At 30.8% G+C, this 21,144-nt stretch overlaps 1 protein-coding gene and 1 long non-coding RNA gene across 2 annotated transcripts; one reads left to right on the forward strand and one right to left on the reverse strand.

Annotated features, from left to right (window-relative positions):
* Nucleotides 1-10,003: 10,003 nt before the first annotated feature.
* Nucleotides 10,004-11,203, reverse strand: LOC112680445. Its single transcript, XR_003148308.1, has 3 exons — nt 10,916-11,203; nt 10,661-10,790; nt 10,004-10,209 (listed from the first exon to the last, which is right to left on the reverse strand). It is a non-coding gene; the product is annotated as an uncharacterized LOC112680445 (long non-coding RNA).
* Nucleotides 11,204-16,567: 5,364 nt separating this feature from the next.
* On the forward strand, nt 16,568-16,939 carry LOC112680408 (the record flags this gene model as incomplete). The annotated part of the gene is made up of 1 exon (XM_025550493.1): nt 16,568-16,939. A coding segment is annotated over one exon (372 nt), but the record flags the coding sequence as incomplete, so codon positions are not given.
* Between the last annotated feature and the right edge of the window lie 4,205 nt (nt 16,940-21,144).

Genomic DNA, 21,144 nt, shown 5'->3' on the forward strand with positions numbered 1-21,144 from the left:
AGAAAGATATTTTGTGGAAACATTTAACTGATCGGCTCTCTCGTTTCTGACAACTGAGAGAAAATTTAGATTCCTATTGTTAATGAACAACCGGAAAGGCAGGAATTTTATCAGGTTAACAACCGGTGATAATGAGGTGTTGAAGGGGTTGAAACGAGTAGCCCGTGAGGATGATTGTGAATCAGCAATATTTAAAATGTTGTCTGTGTTAAGAGAGAAACTGGATCGGATAATGCTGATAATGATAAGACATTCGGCTGAAAATATGAAAGTAAATTAATTAATTTAATTTAAGAAAGCGATTCTGAATTGTGAAATGAAATAGGAAAACCCAGCTGAGTCGGAGAAATCGAAGCCGTTGGTAAAGGACTAAGAATACTTGATAAAAATAAATTCGTTAAATAGAGAATGATGAATGATAAATGATGAATTGTTGAGGGAATGAGAGAATTCTTATTTTAAAAAAATAAAAAAAGTAAATATAATAGGATGACGAATCTGAGAGATTAATATTGTTGTTAAACTTAAAGTTCATACAAGACAATATTCTTAAGAGAATTGCAAACATAATTTTGCATGCTTGCTATTAGTGGTGGTATATATAAAACGGTCCAATTCTCGAATCAATAACAATACTATAACGGTATTGTTTTATGGGTGAAATTATTAACGACCGAGGTCATGCTGCAAACGATTTATCTTAAGTTATTTAATAAATAACCTTATAAATATATAAGGTTCATCTTGCGGTACATGAACTTTCGTAAAATCTATCGTAAACCTCGTCTGAGGTACCAATCAGCTTATACGTTACTGAAGAACCGCTGCGAATACAATGAACGTAAGCATACAACACACCTTCGCGCAAACGGAATTCGTTAAATCTAAGCCAGGGGTGGCAAATAAATGGCACGCATGCAAAAGTTAGCACACATGAGATTTTCGATGTCACTCGAAAAACTTTCATTTGTCCATATATATTTATAGATTTTTAAGTAACATACAATAAATTGAATTATCAATTGCACATATTATTAATTTATATTTCACAATGACGTATTGTTATCTTTATTATTATAAAATATAATTTATATGTTGTAATATAGTGGGAGACTAGATTACTAGAAATGTGTGTTCACTTCAACTAGAAGTTGTATTCTAAAAAACAATAATAATAATTTAATATTTTTTTTTTGCATTATTTCTATTTTTACATAATTTTCTACATTATAATCATTAATTTTTCATTTGTATTTTTCTGTGTGAATAAAAAGCACGGCTGAAATTTTTTTTTTTTATTTATTTTATAAATTGGCACGTTGAGAAAATACTATTTTCCACCCCTGCTCTTAGCCGTCTCTAATTAGTCGAACCACGTGGTTACATTTAGGTACACTATAAATAATATGAATGGAATTAATCATATGTTTCCGCTAAGTTGGTTTCATCCTACTATTGAATGTGTCATTACCGATTTATCAATAAATTCTACACAATGAAAAAAAATTCAATATAATAAATGCGACTAATATAATTTTATGCTGGTACGGCGTCAGAAACACCTTGCAGTGTGATCTGCGGAGCAATAATGCTATAGCGCGGTAAAGCTTTTAGTACGGATTTTCGTATTCGTTATTCAACGCGGTCTTACTGTATGGTACACGATACGAGTGTTTGAAGAAAGCAAACGAATGACTACGTTGCGAGCACGAAACGCGTTTAAAAAGGTGTAATTTTTAAACATATGCTTGCCATTCGAACCGTCCGACCATTTAGTTTGTCCTGGTCAATAGAAACTGAGAGAAAATAACATTTAATATTGTATTATTTAATAATCAAACGTAGAATAATATTGTACATTAAATAATTATAAATGATTATTTAATCGACATAGTAATATACAATAATAATGTTCTATTGCATTAGCTAATAAATATTTAAATTACAAAATTATACACTTAATCTTGTTTCCATATAAACGTTACATAAAAAAAAAAGGATCATTTAATATGATGTCCCGGTTAGGGACTTCAAAATCTGTCAACCATAATTATACATTACTTTCTTGAAACCTGCAGAAACTTTTAACGAAACAATTTAAAATTGAAATCTATATTATTTTATAAAGAATAAATTTACCATTTGGTTTTAGATATTTTAATAAATGGTTATTTTCAGGAGAGAGTATCTAAGAAAGTTATTTTCTTTCCCATTTAAAATCGTTTCATTAAGAAACCTATTTCGGTTCATCGTTATTAGCACTCCAAGAAAAAATATTAATATTTATTTGTATAGTAGTAATAAACATTACGGTTATTTAAAATTAATTTTAATTATTTCAAAATAATTATTACCTACTTTTACAATAGTTTTATTAAATAAAGGTTAAAGGTTACAGTTTTAGATTGCATTGAAAAAATAATTGTTTGAATTAAAAATAATTAAGAGGGGAGGGTGTAAGGGGTTTCCACCCCCTCCCCCAGATTTTTTTTTAATGATATTTAATTATTATTTATTAATATTTACTTATTATACTACAATGATATTTTCATATAACTATGATTAGGTATATATTAAAAATTGAGTAACAAAATAATTTTCATTAAATACGGGACATAATAATAATACCATTTTAAATGTAATACTATTATACAGGACCTCGTATTAAGATATATTAAGAATATTATGAATTGACTCTTAAATAACCCCCGCCCCCAGAAAAAATTGTATTTACGCCACTGGAAATGAGCATTTGATATTTAGTATTGATTTACAATTAATTAGGGGGTATAGAGTAATTTCATTCTAGTGTTGGTTTTTTCGTGTTTATCAACATTCCGCTAGTATATGTGCAATAATTATATTTTATTTACGTACTAATTGGACTGCTGTAACCTGTGGTCTCTGAAAACGACCACGTGCACCATAAGCGTAATAACACACCCGCGTGCATACGCGTACCAATCAATACTGTCCGTGTAATATTAATTTGACGAGCATTTAACAATATTATTTCGCCAGATAAAGTCTGCGAAATATTTTAATGAACGTTAAATGACACATATCTGATTTGGACGAGTGCGAGAGAGAGGCGTATTTACACGCGCGCATACCAAACGAATTTCCGTTTACATCTTTCTCGTTTTGCAGTGCCTTTCCGCTCGTCGCTCTTATCACAATCTCCGGAATGGACTGTACGATTTGAGACCGTTAAAATGCTTTCTGTTCCCACGCATCTCGTACTTTCTCAGTGTGGCTGAATACCTCTGCATATCCCTTTCGATGACGGCCATACATAAGTAGGTTCGTGGTAGGTACGAGCTATTCATAGACGATAATTATCTATATATGTTGCATACTGTTCATTATCAAGGTCTACGTTATACATATTATACATTTTCGGTCGATATATATAGACTTCCGACTGAAACCATTGAAATCTTTGTACCTCGCAGACTAGCCTTTCATGTTATTATACGTTATTTTTTAATTAGTTACGGGCACAAACGGAATAGTGACTGTTTCTAGTCCGGATTAAAACATTTTTTGTGTTCAACCTCATCATCAAGATGGATATAGGAAATTATTTTTCCCGGCTAAAGCTGGGCAAATGATTGAATCGTCCGAATAAGCATTCAACTGAATGAATTCAGAGAAAGAGAATCGAAAAATACGCATCGATTATACTATATGTTATTTCTTTTTTTCTGCAAACACTTTTCGAATATTACACCAACATGAAAATTAAAATCGATTACAATTAATTGATTGCAGATAATATTCAGTACTTTTGTAGTTCTTTAACTGTAAAAAACTATTATCATTTATCTTATATATAATCTTATATCGTCTTATACCACTGTACTTTGGACCACGGCCCGTTCTGTGTATAAATAAATAAATAAATAAATAAATAATTTCGGTCTATACTATAACAAGCATTTAAACGGTACGATTCATTTTCTACTTCAGTGGCATAATGTAGTGAAAATGTTTTACTTTGAACTCCAATTTAATTTTTCTCTGATCGAATCGGTAGTAAATGTAATATAATATTACATATTATATTATATTATATAGGTAACACAATTCGTTACCTATTAATTTATAGTTCTTGCTCTAAATATGATTCATATTCTCGTAAATATTTAAATAGCGAAAGTAAATAAATTACCTAGAAAAAAGAAAAACTTAAAGAATTATTCTTGAACCTTTCATTTTTTTTTTTTTTAGCTGATCGTTAGTTTTATAACTTTATGAGCAACAACAATAACGACTGAAAAACGTTTACCTTTTTATGATAGAATCTGTAATTTATTATTACTATTACTGTACTCAGAGACGATTTTTTATGCATCAACCGTTGTGTTATTATATTCCAAAGGTAATTCTAACATAAAAGTCCAAAAAATACGCAATATCAAATATGTAGATCATATTTAGAATAATATTTACAAGCATTCTATTCGCTGTAAGTGAGTCCTGGTCGAATGCTTGTTTTCAATTATTATGCGCATTTAACTTTGCCGACCAGGCAATATTGTAAAACGTTATTATTTTTCCTGCAGCACACGGATTTGTGCCTGGTGGTGTTCACAGTTGTTATTTAAAGTTGAATTAAAGTCCGCGCACGGACAACCACCCCACCGAATACTAATTTTTTCGTTTTTCGTTTTTAACCGAAAAATGTAGAAAATATTGTTGTACTTTGTATCGTCAAAAATTCTGACCAAAACGAGCAGAGGATGTACACGCACAGAAGCGTGGAAAGTAATACGATGATGCCCGGAACAGTGTACAAAATTATCGAAATAGCGTTGGTATTGCTACAGGACAGTTGTCGGACTTCAAACGACAATTTGAGACGGATTGCAAATTAAACATGGTATTGTGAAAAAATATGACACGAATACTGCACAGGATTGATAACAATAATAATAATAATAATAATAATAATAACAGTAACAATAACAATTATAATAATAATTTACACGTATTAAACAAACGATGATTAATTACTCGCTCATTGTTCGAACACATTGTTTGTGCTTGCGTGTAATATAATTTATTCTCCAGATTACTGCGGCAGCCGACAACGAAGCCCATACAGTAGTGGCACGGCCAGGCATTTCTCTCTATCTCTCTCTCTGCTTTGTAACCAACTGCAGTCAGGCGCTTTATCTTCGTCGGCGGCAACGGGACTTCATCGACGACACCCAAGTCTAACCATGTGTACGCATTGTATTCGAGGTGTCTACTAAGAAATAAAATATAAATAATATATATATACCCGCTGAACTAAGGTTGAATGCTATGGTGTAAGAATAAATGTAAAAATGTTGAAATTTGTTTAAAATTGTATGTGATTTAGTATAGTTTTGTCACTTGAATTTTGGAAAATAAATGCGTATAAAAAATTAACAGATATTATTATGACTGCCGGCAGTATTATATAAATAAACTTACCAAAATCAAACTGTTATGTTAAACAAATTATCAAAAACACGAAATTAGTTCATAACGTTTTTGACAGCACACACGCAAGTACATAATTTAAATTTTATTTAAAGTTTTCAAAGTGTTTAAGTCTGTGAATTTTTTTTTTTTTTTATCGATATTTTACGTACTTAAATTTCAAAGCAAGAGTTCGTATAGTGATTGATTACAAATCTATGATAGTCAGATTAAAAATAACAGACAAACTACGATAAAATATGAATATATAATTGCTTTACAATTCTGCCCTGGGGTATTTCTAGATACATCTCAATTTTTTGACCGTGTTTGGCACGACAAGCTTCTATTTAAACCAAAACCCTTACTCACTTCACCATATTATTTAATCATCAAATCATATCTTGAAAATTGGTAATTTTCCATTCGTCAGAAAAATATTGATTCGACTATTCATGATATTAAAGCTAGAGTTCCTCAGGATAGTGACCTTTCACTTATACTTTATAATATCTTCATCGCTGGATAACCTAGCTGGATAACACAGCAATACTATTGTCAAATAATAATTCTGATATCGCATCTCAAAATTTACAGTTACATCTAAATAAAATAGAATCTTGGGCCGAAAACTGGAAAATTAAAATCAATGATGAAAAAACCACTCGAGTAAATTTTTTACTAAACAAAAGAGAATGCATCCCACTAATAACAAACTAAATCCACTTCACCAATTAACCAAATACTTAGTTATCAATCTGGATAAATGGTTGACCTGGTCAAATCACACCAAGTAAAAACAAAAACAACTAAACTTATACCTCCATCTACTTAGACCTCTACTAAAATCAAACTTGAGTCTCAAAAACTAATTCTAGTAATTAATTCTATTCCTAAACAAAGTAATCATCAGGCTAGTATGGTCATATGGCATCCAAATTTAGGGCCCAGATAAACCCGCAAACATTTGCCCTATTTAAACCTTTTAATCAATTACCCTAAGATTTATCACCGTTGCTCCTTGATACATAACAAATGCAGCCCTCAGTAATGACCTAAAAATACAAACAGTAAATGAGCTTGCAAAAAACCACTAAAAAATTTTCCATTCAAAATTAACAAACCACATAAACCCCCCTCATTCATAACATGTCTTCTCTTGCATTTCCACAAATTCCTCGTTAATTAAAAAGAAACTAGTCTAGAGATCTCCTAAAATAGAAAAAAAAAAAATCTGTAGTTCTGTGAATAAACACTCTCCTCTTTACGCGACTTATGTTTGTAAATTATCCGTATTACTTATTGTTTTTATTTTGTAAACAGATTGAATAAATTAAAATTATAAAAAATAAAAAAATATCGCTTTGTATCTTTTGTTTTTTGTCCAATCTAAATATTTTTTAATTAATAGTATATTTAATAGTTATCAGCTAACTTTAATTAAATAAATTATTATTAACTGAAGTAATTTAAATTAATTTAGTAGTAATTAACTGTAGTTAACTGTGGTTAATATTAGTTAGATTGACCCCAAAATGAAGTAATTATACCTTCTCGATGTTGCCTAAATAAAAATAAAAAAAATGGACCACGTAAAAAATGTCTCATGCTTGAAAATACTGTAATATTTTCAACGACAAACGGTATCAGTTAAACGTCACGATTTTGGACAACCGAATACAATATCGATAAAAATAATTTTATAATAATGTAGGTAGTTTAAAAAAAACGTGATAAAAAAAAACGTGATCATATGATCACGTATTTGATATAATGAACCGGCACTTATTTTTTGTCAAATTAAAACGGAAAGCACAACCCCAGTACAAACATTATAACTGTTATGCTTGAATATAAATTCTCGCGAAAGTATAATGCAAACGATCCTATATAATATAACAGTAGTCATGTGTTAATGGAAAAAAAAAAATAAAATGTGGTACAGCAGCAAAAAACAATAAATAAATTCCAATGTCAAAATTAAGCTCTACGACGATTGCGGTCAATTAAAAACGCTCATTGCGGTGTTCGTGTATCACGAACAGAAATCGTAGAGTATGCTCATATACGTGACCTCATGTTTATGCGGGTATAAAACGGCAGAGAGCGTGGAGGGCAATGAACAATTTATCATACGATAGCCGAGTCCGGAAATCGAACTTTACGTCGAAAAATCCACCGTCAGAAAATCGATCGACACCAAAAACGAATTCAAAGTCTTATAGACCTTCATATACACGGAAAAAAAGTATTAATCGAGACTTAAATGGAATTAAAACTATTTCCATACGTAACATACGTATACTCACGACACAAAAACCAATTCAACAACACCATTCACCCATTCCTATATCACCTTCGACGGCGGAGTCTAATTCGACCTAGAAGTCTCTTTTATTTTTTTAAATTTCTAAAGTACTTATTTTTGGTAAATACAAGGTGCGTTGCAACTTTTATGATTACTAACAATAATTTACCGCGATAGAAAAAAGTTAAGCAACCATTGGAAATACCTATCCGTTTATCCGAATGAAAAGGAATTATTTTAGCTTAATCACGTTCATGCATACGTTTTGGAATATATTAAGTACAGACAGACATTGTGATAATATACAAGTCTCAAATGACGAGATTTTCGAAACAGCTGGGATTTCGGCAGTACGAAAACCTTAAAAATAATCAGGGGAGAACGGAAGAAAAAATTTCGGAATGCGGAAAGGGAGTGGGGTTTGAAAATACGTAAATTTCAAATTTTGATAAATACTTCATTACTCATTATATTTACAAGTCCCGTGAGAAATTTTGAAATAACTACTCATCGCAGTAATTAACTAATTAATACTTTCTCATTAAAAGTAATTTATATAACATAATACGATAGCCTTGATATAATAATACGGTGTGTACAATATTAAATTTTATACTCGCTGAAATTCTATCAACCGGGACAAACTCAATGACCGGCCGAGGCATGCCATTAAAACCGGGATGAATGTAGGTCCACCGTAACGGAAACTTTGGAAATATTCCCAACAGCTAAAACGATTCAAGTATTATACCGTTGTTATTATTTTCTTCGAACTCTACGGATTAATCTCGATTGCTTCGAAATAAACACCCCTTCACGAACGCGGCCGTTCGGTTCACTGTACAAACATCACGTGTACGGGTAATGGTTTATTTTTGATATTTACGCATCCCCGTGGTAAACGTATGTATACTTCATATTGTAGTGATCAATTTCGGAACGCACGCGAGTTTTCATTAAGGTCAAGTACGATGAAAAACGACGATAACACGAGAACGCGAGTGGCGAAGGATACTATTTCCATATATACGTGTATACTGTACCTGGCATCCTTCCACTTCTCCCTGTGTCACACCGAGAACGCAGAAATAATAATAATAGTAATATATGCACTCGTAACGCTAAGGACGGCATCGGTGACGTCTGCTATGTGCATAACAACCACCGTATCACGTATCTCAATGCACAAAATAATCATAAAGTTGTTATTTGGTGTATTATGGTTTTCGTTATTAAAATATCGTTAACTTAAAGGTAACAAAATTTGGCTTCCAAGATCGCAAGTTCTACCACCAAGATGATTTTGCCTCGATGATAAAACTTGTACATCACCACTAAACAACTTTTCTACAAGTGCTGATGAAGGAAGGACTGTATTGTACTTCAAAAATATCTTATTTGATAATAGGATATTGGTTTAATAGTTAAAGATTTTTTTTTTTTAATTCAAACACTTCAATATTTGTCAATTCATTAAAATATCTTGTCTTGAGCTATAAATTATAATCGGATACATCGAGATCGAGTACAGACTTCGCTCTTTGTGAATAATCCTGATAAATTTATCTAGATAGTTACAAATTCCATCTAAATGAAAATTAAATACCAATTTTTTGTTTTTATCCGGATAAAATAAATATACGAAGTTGTTATGTAAATGAAACATCTAGATAAATTTAATTATTGCAAAACAATGGTAATAGGAAATTGTCAATGATTCATGACCGTCAATCAATACGTCGGTGCATGTACGTGCAATTTAATATTATATTAATTTAATATCGATAATTACGATCGCTGACGTACTCGTATAACACATACAGGATAATATTACAATATGAAATCGCTATTTTAATCGGACTGGCTTTTTAAATCTGTCACTATGAGTTTACGGGTACCCAAATCAGGATATAGGACGTTTCGGCGCCAATATTTCGGTGCGGACGTATCGGCAAAAATTAATAATGAAAAAAAGTGTAATATTATGTTAAATATTATTATTTAATAACATAAAAACCATAGTCGTTTTAAATTATAAATAAATAAGATAAAATAATTACGAAAAAAAATTAATAAATAAATAATTATTACGGTTAAAATATATTGTATAATTATTTAGTCAATATATATAAATATTCTTATTCTAAAATGTTATTACAAACCAATATTATTTGCTATACATCTTGAAAATATAAATACATTTTGCCTATCATAATTATTTATTAAATTTTTATTATTATATCTGTGTCTTGAAATGTTTTCAACTTCCTTGGCGGAATATTTCCTGAAACAAGATTTTCATAATACGTCCGGCTTGAATTTTTTTGAAATTCTCATTGAATGTCTATATCGTTGGATGAGTACTCATTTAAATTTTTAATCATCATTAAAAATCATAATTTGCCACCTCTGCATGATTATTTTTTCGGTCTGTAGCATTCAATATTCTTTCGATCAAATAATTAAAATTTATAAAATTATTTTCCCGTTCTACGGTTAGAACAACCAGAAAATATTGGCTATTGTAAACATCTTATTGTGTAGTTATAATTACAATAACTTACAGTAATAAAGATAATATTTTTATACCACACTCCACACGATGAAACAAAGTATATTACAGTACAAGATTATTATAGAATTGTTTCTACCATAGTTGAAAACGAAACTTTACTAACTACACAAACTCATTCCGTCTAATGTATACGATACAAAATCTTTTCTCGTAATTTTTTGATCAATCAATTGTAATCTATTTGGAATTTTAAAATAAAAATATATATACAATAAAAATTACACCCAAACTCATAGTGTAATATCCGTTCCAAGTAAACACACCAATTCCATGTCAATATTTTCCAATCGTTTCCATCATATTACATTATAATAGTTATATACCTGTTTTTTTTTCGTATGCACTTAATTGAATTTTTCAATGACCTTGTCTCATTTCTTTTTCCTCTTCAAATACAATTCTCAAAAACACATTGCCAACAATTTCTTCGGATTCCTACAATCAATTGCACAACTATACATAGTAAGAAACACTGCATTAATAAAAAAAATATAGTTAGTTAACTAATTAATTCATAATTTGATGAAATTCATAAGATACTTTGATAATTTGTTTTTTATAAATTAAAATTAACATACGTTCAAAATCGAAATGCATCCCAAACTAAATCTTCGATTCAAAAATTATAAAACAGTAGGTATTGTCTTTTACGAGTATAAATTTTATTTTACCTTTCAAGCGCCACTACTTTTATAATAACCATTTTTTTACATAAAGTACATCAATATAGTTTAAAGAACCACGAGAAATACACTTCATTAGAATTAAAATACATCTCATTTATTTTCAGAGTGCGAAATACTATATGTTGTTACACTAACCGGTGACTTGTTCATGGAAAATTAAAAAGAATTTGATTGTTCGAAGCTAAAATAACGTTTCTGGTTCTAGTTAACATGAAAATTAACTATATTATTTCAACTAGAATATTATTTTTTCTAACACTGAAATTTATGACTTAAACAAATAAAACAGCTTTAATTCGATGAAATCATAGATCCTGATTAGATGGTTAGCTGCATTATATGTGCATACTCCTAATAAATAATCATAAAACTGTTAAAACCTGTTAAAAAATAACTGCAAAACGTTTAACTCAATGTATAAATTATATATTAATTCGTGTTAATACAAATATTATAATTTTATAATTATTTATAGCTAAAATGTTTTATTTGAAGGAGGAATAATTGATAGTTGAAATTATATTGATTCAGTAGGTATCCGTATTCCCATCGACATTGAGCTTTAAATAATAAAATATTCTATAAACCTATTATTCATTAACATTCGGTATAAATACATACAACTCATAAATTAATAATTAATAAAAAAATAAAAATATATAGACATCAATTCTAATTGCAGATTTATTCAATAACAATTAAACGGCGAAAGAAATAGTTACGTCACATCAAGTAACTCAAATTTTTTATTTGGTATTCTCGATCAATCATCAGTTTTTTAACTAACATTTCATGATTAAGTCTGTAGTGTTGCGTTATCTCCCATATTACCCATAAGTATCGTACGTATCACGTGGTCGCCCCTACCACCCCCCTCCATGGATCCACGCCTGGTACCACACATATTTGTTTAATATAATAGGAACAATAATTCATCAAAAAATTAAAATTGATCATCGTAATTTTTACTACTTTCTGAAAATGGAACCATTTAGTGTTCAGAAAATCCCTCGGGGAACAACGGGACACAGGTACAAAAAACCAAACTGTCCCGTTAAAAAACCTTATGCGTAGTGGATTCGTACGTTTCGTTATTTCTGAACTATGATTTCATTTTATTTTTATTATTTTTAAATACATTACTATCTAACTATCATCCTTAGTCACCGTCAATACGGTAACCTTCGAAACACAGATTATTCAATTGCATCATGTGAGATAATCAATCCAAAAACAGCCTAAAACGGCATCGTCAATTGACATTTCAAGACTACCTTTGTGAACGCATTTGTTTCGCACTCTGCTATATTTTTGTGATTGTGCAAAACAAATATAAAAATTCTACAAGTTCTCTGTCGTAATCATACATTTCGGTTAATCACACGTTTGAATTCGGTACGTTGCATTCGTAGTTACGTCGCATTGATGTCGTAAAAAATAATTTAGTTTTATTACATTATATTAAATATACTTTTAAATTGAAATATTTAGACATAGATGTGAAATTACAACCACAAATAAATCGTTTATGCACGCTAAATATTGCACAGTGATTTTTTATAAAAAAAAGATATGCAGTCCGATGCACACTCACTCACAATAACTATTATGACACTACAGCAGCATGGGGAAGATATCGTTACACAATAATATTTTAAAACGACGCATTTTAAAAAACGGTGTTCTCATAAGCACTTGAGTCCTATTATGAACGTATGTATTCAAAGGATTATTATAGTTGAAATCTTACGAGTAATAAATTCCTTTCGCATAATCTTAAGAAAACCGAGTTTATTCAACATAATATTATATGTCGATGTAAATGCATGGTTTATGTATTTGGAATTATGTCACCCGTTCCGTTATTATAACGTTTGATGTGATGAAATAACATATTAGTTTAACCTTGGGTTACACACGTTTTTGAGATTAACTTTTTTGCGCTGTAAAAATAAAAAGTACGATGATAATTATTATAGGCATAATTTTGTTTTTACACGTATTATTTATTTCACTGAATACGGTTTTCATAAATAATTTCGTAACACCTACAAAGCAAAAATACTCGGGGTATTTTAAATCCGATAAAATATTTCATTTAAATGCACACACACCCACACTCCGTAGACTTATGAAAATAGTTTGATTTATAAGCCCATAGTAAAATCAATCCTTATGTATAGTAATTTATTTTCAACTAGAACCTACGTACACACATTCATACAGAGAATACATGCTCAATTTTTCCCGTCCATAACATCCAGTTTGAATGGCTGTACAATTACAATACACTGTACGGAGCCTGTAAAGAAATTAAACGTTTCATGAAAAATATAAATGTACGTGAAAATTACATACGCCGTGAACGAAAAGAAAAACCTGTAGTATCAACAATATTGTAAAATGTATCCAGTCTCGATCGGTATAAAATGAAAATAATACGTTTTCATGTGAAAAAATAATAATAATACACGCATATGTAAATGAAAAGAAAATATTATACAACGCACGTGTACTGTCGCGATGCATATACACGCACCACGCGAGCATATATTTAAATTTGTATCACTTCTGCTGGAAAACATAAAGAACAATATAATAATACGAGCAACGGTACGGTGAGGAAGAATATTTTTCGTATCGAATAACACATTATACGTGCTACACATATTTTCATACATCCAAACACGTATATTCGTATACGCATTATGCACGTGCGCACGTTAGGAGTGGATTTCAAGTGAGCAATGGCCTTTCCAATCCTCAAAAAAACAAAAAAAAACCATTAGGATTTGGGACTTTTTAGACGGTTTATACGTACCGGCCGCGATTATATGTATATTTAAATTTTATCAAACATATTTTAAGCCATAATACGAACCGGGTAACACGTTATCTTGAACGTGTGTGTCCTTTGAATTTTAAAAACCTCTTAAATTGGTCTCGAGTCGCCTCTGGTGCACGTACCTATGCGAATATCGGAGTATAGCGTAAAAGTACGTTCTCTTCGGTTTTTTGTTCGGCAGACATTGTACTCTCACACTCCGACTCAGTAGGTACTCCGCATTTTCTTATTTTTCAATAATTAGTCCGATTAACTATTATTAGCCAAAACTATTAACACATATATTACTATAATATCTTATCGATTACAGGTCCGATGAATAACAAGTCACTCACAACGGTTTCGTCCGTACGGAATTTAATTGACAGTAAACCCATGAAAGTAATTGCGGCTTTCGCACGGAACGGTGATCGGATTATTTCTATACCGTCGTCGCATTATTAGTAGTCTACGTGAAACAAGTGTAGGCTTTCATACAAAACGATTCTTATTCGTCTGTCGTCCGTTGTCGAAGCTGCTCTTTGTCGCTTTTTGTAATAAGAAAACTTTAATATTGACGCAGAAATGCTAATCTCTCCTGTGGAATGCAGACCTATACTACGGGATAAATCTTAAGATTTCCACAAAGATAGAAATGGAACAAAAAATGCTAGGCTAAGAAGTGTGTATCCATTAATTGGATGTACTCGGTAAATCCGATTGTTACGTCGTTTTCTACGTGATTGCAAATAGCCATACAAAAGCCACGTGGTAACGATGCGTTTCGATTCATGTTGAAAGCTAACCGAGTTAGGAATTTCAAAATGAAATACAACCGAACGCACACGGCTCAAGGGAAAAAACCATCGTATGTGAAACGGGTCTTACAATGAGTATATTTACTGACCGGTAACCATCACATAATTATAATCAGTATAACGAATTGTTATAGTAGATAAACGCATTCAAAGGTATTCACTATGGTGACGGTAAAAACTCCGACGTGGTAATGATCACGTTTCAATTTCACCGGAACGTGGACAAAATTATGTTTCTGGTTTACTCGTGACACTGTCATGTAAACAAATTAATCTGAATCAACGTCCTAATGATTTTGTACACAAAAATTAACGAGGAAAAAATATCGTTTGTTGACTTAGTACGTAAATCGGGTCACTCGGTTGGGCAGATTAAGTGTAATGATGAAAACTAAAAATATAAACAAAGACGAATAAAAAAAATAAATATTTTTACTGTTACGCGACCCTTTGAAGATGTTAATAAATCATCGATTTTTAATTGGTTTTCGATGGTAAACATCGGTGCGGATGACATATTTTTGCTTGTGAGACGTCGAGTGGTGTTAAAAAAATTATAAATAATAACGCTTTCGCTCGGTGCACAGACCCTTTGTCACGTTTGCGCTCTTGACAAAACCTCATTGCCGCCCATCACATCATTCTTATCGTTCATATTTTCACGTTTATTTACTTACTCGTGTGACACAGTTATACTTCACATCAGACGACGTTGTCTCTGCGCCTTGTTCATCGCACGATGAGCTCATCCGAAGTCACCAATATATTACGTAATACATTAGTGTGTATGTGTGTGTGTATGTACGACGTACATATTTATCATATTTATGCGTAGCCGAAAAACACTCTTGTCACATCCCCTTGACGGATGCCACACATGACCTGTCTATAAAAAATATAGTCCCATCCCAAAGCTCGAAAGCTGTTAGTTATGTGTACATAACTACTGATATGACGGCGTATATAGTAACAGTGCAACACGCATGAGCGGTCGTGACTCACTCCTTCGCTGAGACGCACCAAAAAACCAACAACTTAATATTATTATTTATATTATTCGTATACGCGTCGGATTCGCGCCTACGTGGAGTAGTGTACAGTATACTAATGAGTAGGCACAACGTATAGTACAATTTTATTCCGCATCGAGTGAATAAAGAACATGTAGTGCCTTAGCACTAGACGAATCACCTTATACGTTATAAATTTTACTTATGATACATAAAGGATTTTAAAGTCGTGAGAGTCATCGTGCGTGTATTCGATCGTCATAACTCAAAGTTAGGGACATTTTTAAGAATCTCGCTAATTTGAAAAAAAAAAAATTCTACGGCATTGATTTATATGATTTATATTTTCATCGACGTTTTCACTTACCCGTGGAAAAAAAACGATTTGCTCGTCTTAAAATAGCCCCCAAAAAATGATGGTCAATCTTATATTATATTTATTAATATCAACCGTTTGTAAGAGATTATAGCAACACAAACTGGTTTACCGTACGTAGTGCATTTTGTTTCAAATTTAATTATTTCAATTTTATAAGCATATCATACTACATTTTACTAAACTTTATAACACCACAACATTCCGTACATATCGCTCGCCACCATTATAAGCATTATATGATCGATTTGTAAAGATCAAATCTACATATCGCTACCCTAACAGCAACAACACGTATCTGCAAATTTTCGATTTTTTTTTATGTTATCAAACGATTCAGAAGAATTTCGCGCGTTATTATCTATAACCATGGTTATTGCAAATAAAATATTAACCTCAAAAAATAGACATTAGTGATAATCCTTCTCTGAAAATGTAATGTGATAACACGTATCTACAATATTTACACCAGTAATTCGTACAAACGTACACCACTCTCGAAAAATGTAATGAATTCGCGCTGATGACAAAATAGAATCTACTACCGAATATTTAACAGGTGATGAAAATCATATTATTTTTGAAGCATCTCAAGAAATATTTAATTTCTCTGAATTAAATTTTAGTGATTTATTTAACTATGATGCTACTGATATAATGATAAATAAAGAAAGTGAAACAAGTAAAATAACAGAAAGCCTAGAAAAAATAGAGAGTAGTAACAGTAACTTCATGGACATGGAAAATGAAGTTTTAATTGACTTAACTGAACGAGATGCTAATACTATGACAACTTATGAAATTTATATTAATAAAAGTACTATGGACATAGAAGAAAATTCATCAGATTATGAAACAACTGTATCTAAAAAAAAAAGCGTAGTTTAAAAATAAATTTGGTGAAATGGAAACGTGAAGTAACCAAAAAAAAAAGAATGTCTGGAGAAGCATACATAGGTTACAGCAGGCATGGAAATAAAGTTGAACATGATACTAATATAAATAAAAGAACTCTGAAAGTAACATGTAGTTCTAAAAAATGTCAAAGTCTTAAGAATAGGTTTTGCCAACTATTTGATGAAGATATGAAAGAAGATATTTTTAACAAATATTGGCATGCAACTTGGGAAGAAAAAAAAACTTTTGTTACTTCTATGGTTATAAATACATCACGTAAAAAAGATACTACAGGCCTGGGTAATGATAGTAGAAGGTCAAATACTTTTTTTTTATTTATTCTTTATTCTTTTATTTATTCTTATTTCTTGAAATACAATAGTTCTGAGCGTCTTCAAGTATGTAAAACAATGTTTTTAAACACTTTGGGGTTGAATGAATGGATGGTACGAAATTGGGTCAATACAGCTGTTCATGGATTGCCAAGGAAAATAAGCAAAACAAAATCAACACATTCATTAATTACAGAATCTGATAATATTTCACCCCGACAAAAAGCTCCATCATCCAAAAGAATAAAACACTTGAAAAAATGGTTTTCTCAACTGCCAAAAATGCCTTCTCATTACTGTAGGAGTCAGACTGATAGACTTTATTTAAGACTTTTTTAAAAGGCAATGGGAAAAAAGCTACATCAACGACATAGAGACTAACTTTAAAAGAAACATCAAAATCTCATACAAAAAAACCAATAACATAAAAAACGGATACAAACCAAGAACGACCATCCTAAAAGAACCAAACGGAACATTGATTACAGATAAAACCGAAATAGCTCAAAAATTCAGAGAAATGTTTGAGACGATACTACTTAAAACAAGACAAACAGAACCTGTAGATCACTATATGACGACAGTGGAACAAATGATACATGAACCAACAACGGAAGAAATAAAAATGGCAATTGATATACTAAAAAACGTTAAAGCACCCGGAGAAGATGATGTAACAATGGAGTTATTGAAAAAGAGTGGGAAAACTGTGATGAAAAAATTAGAACAAATTATTACAAAAGCATGGAGGGAAGAAGAAATACCCGAAGCCTGGAATTTGTCGATCTACAAAAATCTACAAAAAAGGGGATATAATGAACTGCGACATATATATAGGCATCTCGCTTCTAGATACATCGTACAAAGTTCTATAAAATGTCCTCCTTAATAAACTCAAGCCATATGGAGATGAAATAGTCGGGGAATACCAGGAAGGCTTCAGAAGGGGAAAATCAATGGTGGATCAGATACATATTGTCAAACAAGTAATGGAAAAATGTTACGAATACAATCAGGATCTATTCATGTTATTTGTATATTATAAACAGGCATATGACTCTATTAATCAGGAAAGTTTACGGAAAGCCATGGAAAAGCTCGGGGTACCAGCAAAAATCACAAAATAATAAGAGCATGTGTTCAAAACTCAAAATGTATGGTCAAATTTAACGGCCAACTGTCGAAGGCATTCATGATCAACACAGGGCTGAAACAGGGAGATGCACTTTCACCAATGCTCTTCAACATTGCGTTGGAGGAAGTGATTAGAAATGCATTAAACACAGGTATAGGAGTCAAATTGCAAGAATCTAAGACTATTAAACTAATAGCATACGCCAATGACATAGTTTTACTGTCCGAATCTGAGAGCGACCAACAGAGTATGGCAGAATCTCTCATGGATGAAAGCAAACTAATGGGCTTAACTATAAATGAAGAAAAAACAAAATACATGATGTTTTCACGGAAAAATAATATACATAATAATTTGATGGTAAGAAATATGGAGTTCGAATTGGTCGGAAATTTCAAGTATCTAGGGGTGGAATTGAACGTGTCGGGCAATAACCACAAAGAAATCCAAAACAAAATAAACTCAGCTAACAAGTACTTCTTCAGACTAAAGACAATATTAAAATCTAAACAAGTTTCAATCAAATCTAAACTAACCCTATACAAAGTAATGATACGTCCGATAGCGCTATATGCGTGTGAAACCTGGACCACGATCAAAACAGACTAGCAAAACCTAGCAAAATTTGAAAGAAAGGTGTTACGGAAAATTGTTGGCCTCAGAAGAAACCAAAACACGAGAGAATATGAACGAAGAAAGAATGAAGAGGTGATAAACATGTTAGAGGATTCGAACATAATAGCTACTATGAAAAGCAAAAAGATAAGTTGGGCAGAGCATATATGGCGAGGCCGAGAGCAGACAATTGGTCAAGTCACCTACTGGAAGCCGAAGAGCAAAAGACCACTCGGCCGCCCAAGACAGAGATGGGTAGATAGGGTCCATAAAGACTTGGATATGCTGGAAATCTTGAACGGCGAAGAGCTAGCCACGGATAGAGATAGATGGAGGGAAGTGGTGGTTGCGGCAAAGGACCTGAACGGTCTATATTAAGCCAAGAAAAGAAAAAGAAATATGAAATTATATTTAAATTTGTTATGTTTTTTTATTTAAAAAGATTAATGTAAACCTAAGACTGGGTAGTTAACTTTTTGTTTTGATTTGTCATAATGTTTTTTATTTTATTATTACTTTTAAAGTCTTACCAAAATCTGGTAAATTAAGTTGTTGTTACATAATATTATGTAAAATATTATTTTGATTATGTTTCAATTAAATTATATTTTAATTTGTTTTTTTTTATTTTAATTTTTCTTTAAATAATATTATATTAATGCAAACTAAAGACTGGTTGTTGTTTTTATTATAATCTTAGTATCATAATATTGTTTTTGTTTTATATTTCAATTAAAATAATATATAATATTAGCAAATTAAGCTGTTATTACATACTTTCACTATAAAATTTAAAATTAATAAAAATAATATTGTTTTTTATATTCAGTTAAGTGTTGTTTCTTATGTTTTTAAATAATTCAATAACAAGTATCTACAAAAACATTTACTCGTATCTGTAAAATTATTTGTGAAGAACCCGTATCTACATACAATAATACAAGCGACTTTTTTATAAGTTCGATTCAAAAAAAAAGTATAATTAACTTATACATGATGACATATTACATCAATAAATTGTTCGGATATATACATTTATTTAAAATTAGATGGTTTTTATGTGCTCTCCTGAAAATTGAGGTTTTTGCAGATACGTGTGGTTACTATTAGGGTAGCGATATACACGAAAGCATAGATATGTATTGAACCTTCACCGTTTAATTTATCTTTTCGATGCGTAATCATCAACAATAATATTTTTTCTCCCACCGATGCACATATACTCGTATATAGGTATTTGTTTTTTTTGATGTTCGAAACTTTTAAGAAATCTACAAGATTTGGCGGTCGAATTCAGAAAATGTTATCGCCAATAACGTTTAAATTAAACTCAATATCTTATTTTCATCACATTAGTTTATGAATTTAAGCAATTTATTTGTTACCCTAGTATGAAATTTTAAATCTGATTTCAATTAGGATATAACAAAACCTTCATGATTAGCAATTAACAATACAAATAAAACACAACATTAGATTTGTGAATGATAAAAGTTCCTTAAGATGACTTAATGTGCTACCAATTATTATGTCAAACAACTAACAAAGTCATCAACCAAAAATTTAAATCTTCTATAATTACTATTGATCTAACCTTTAAGAAAATATAGTAACAAGTTATAATCCTCGAAAAAGTTTAGAATGGGTTTAACCAAGATATATTTTAACTGTTGAACTATTGAATGAACAAATTTCAACTTTGCTTTCAACAACTTTTACTACCATAGACTTATATGTGATTAAAATATAATATAAGTAAAATAACAGTTATATATGCCCTATGATAGTTCAGATATATAATAAAACTTAAATAATGAACATAGTCATAACTGAAATTCAGAACTTTATGCGCTAAAAAGTACTCAAATATTTACATACATATCCGTTAAAAAACATAATATGCGGTATAATATGCAGTAAAAATATGCAACAATTTGTAATTTATTGAATAAAATACAGTTTACCTAGATTAGGTACATGGGGAATAAATAAAATTTTAAATTAAAAACAAAAATTAACACTGATCAATTGTATATTGTTGTGGTTTCCTGTTATACAAGCTATACAATGTTCATCAAATTATTATCCTAAGTATAAATGAATAAATACAGATA

Source organism: Sipha flava, unplaced genomic scaffold (genome assembly GCF_003268045.1).
Source record: "Sipha flava isolate LNK unplaced genomic scaffold, YSA_version1 176_pilon_pilon, whole genome shotgun sequence".
Lineage (NCBI taxonomy): Eukaryota > Metazoa > Arthropoda > Insecta > Hemiptera > Aphididae > Sipha > Sipha flava.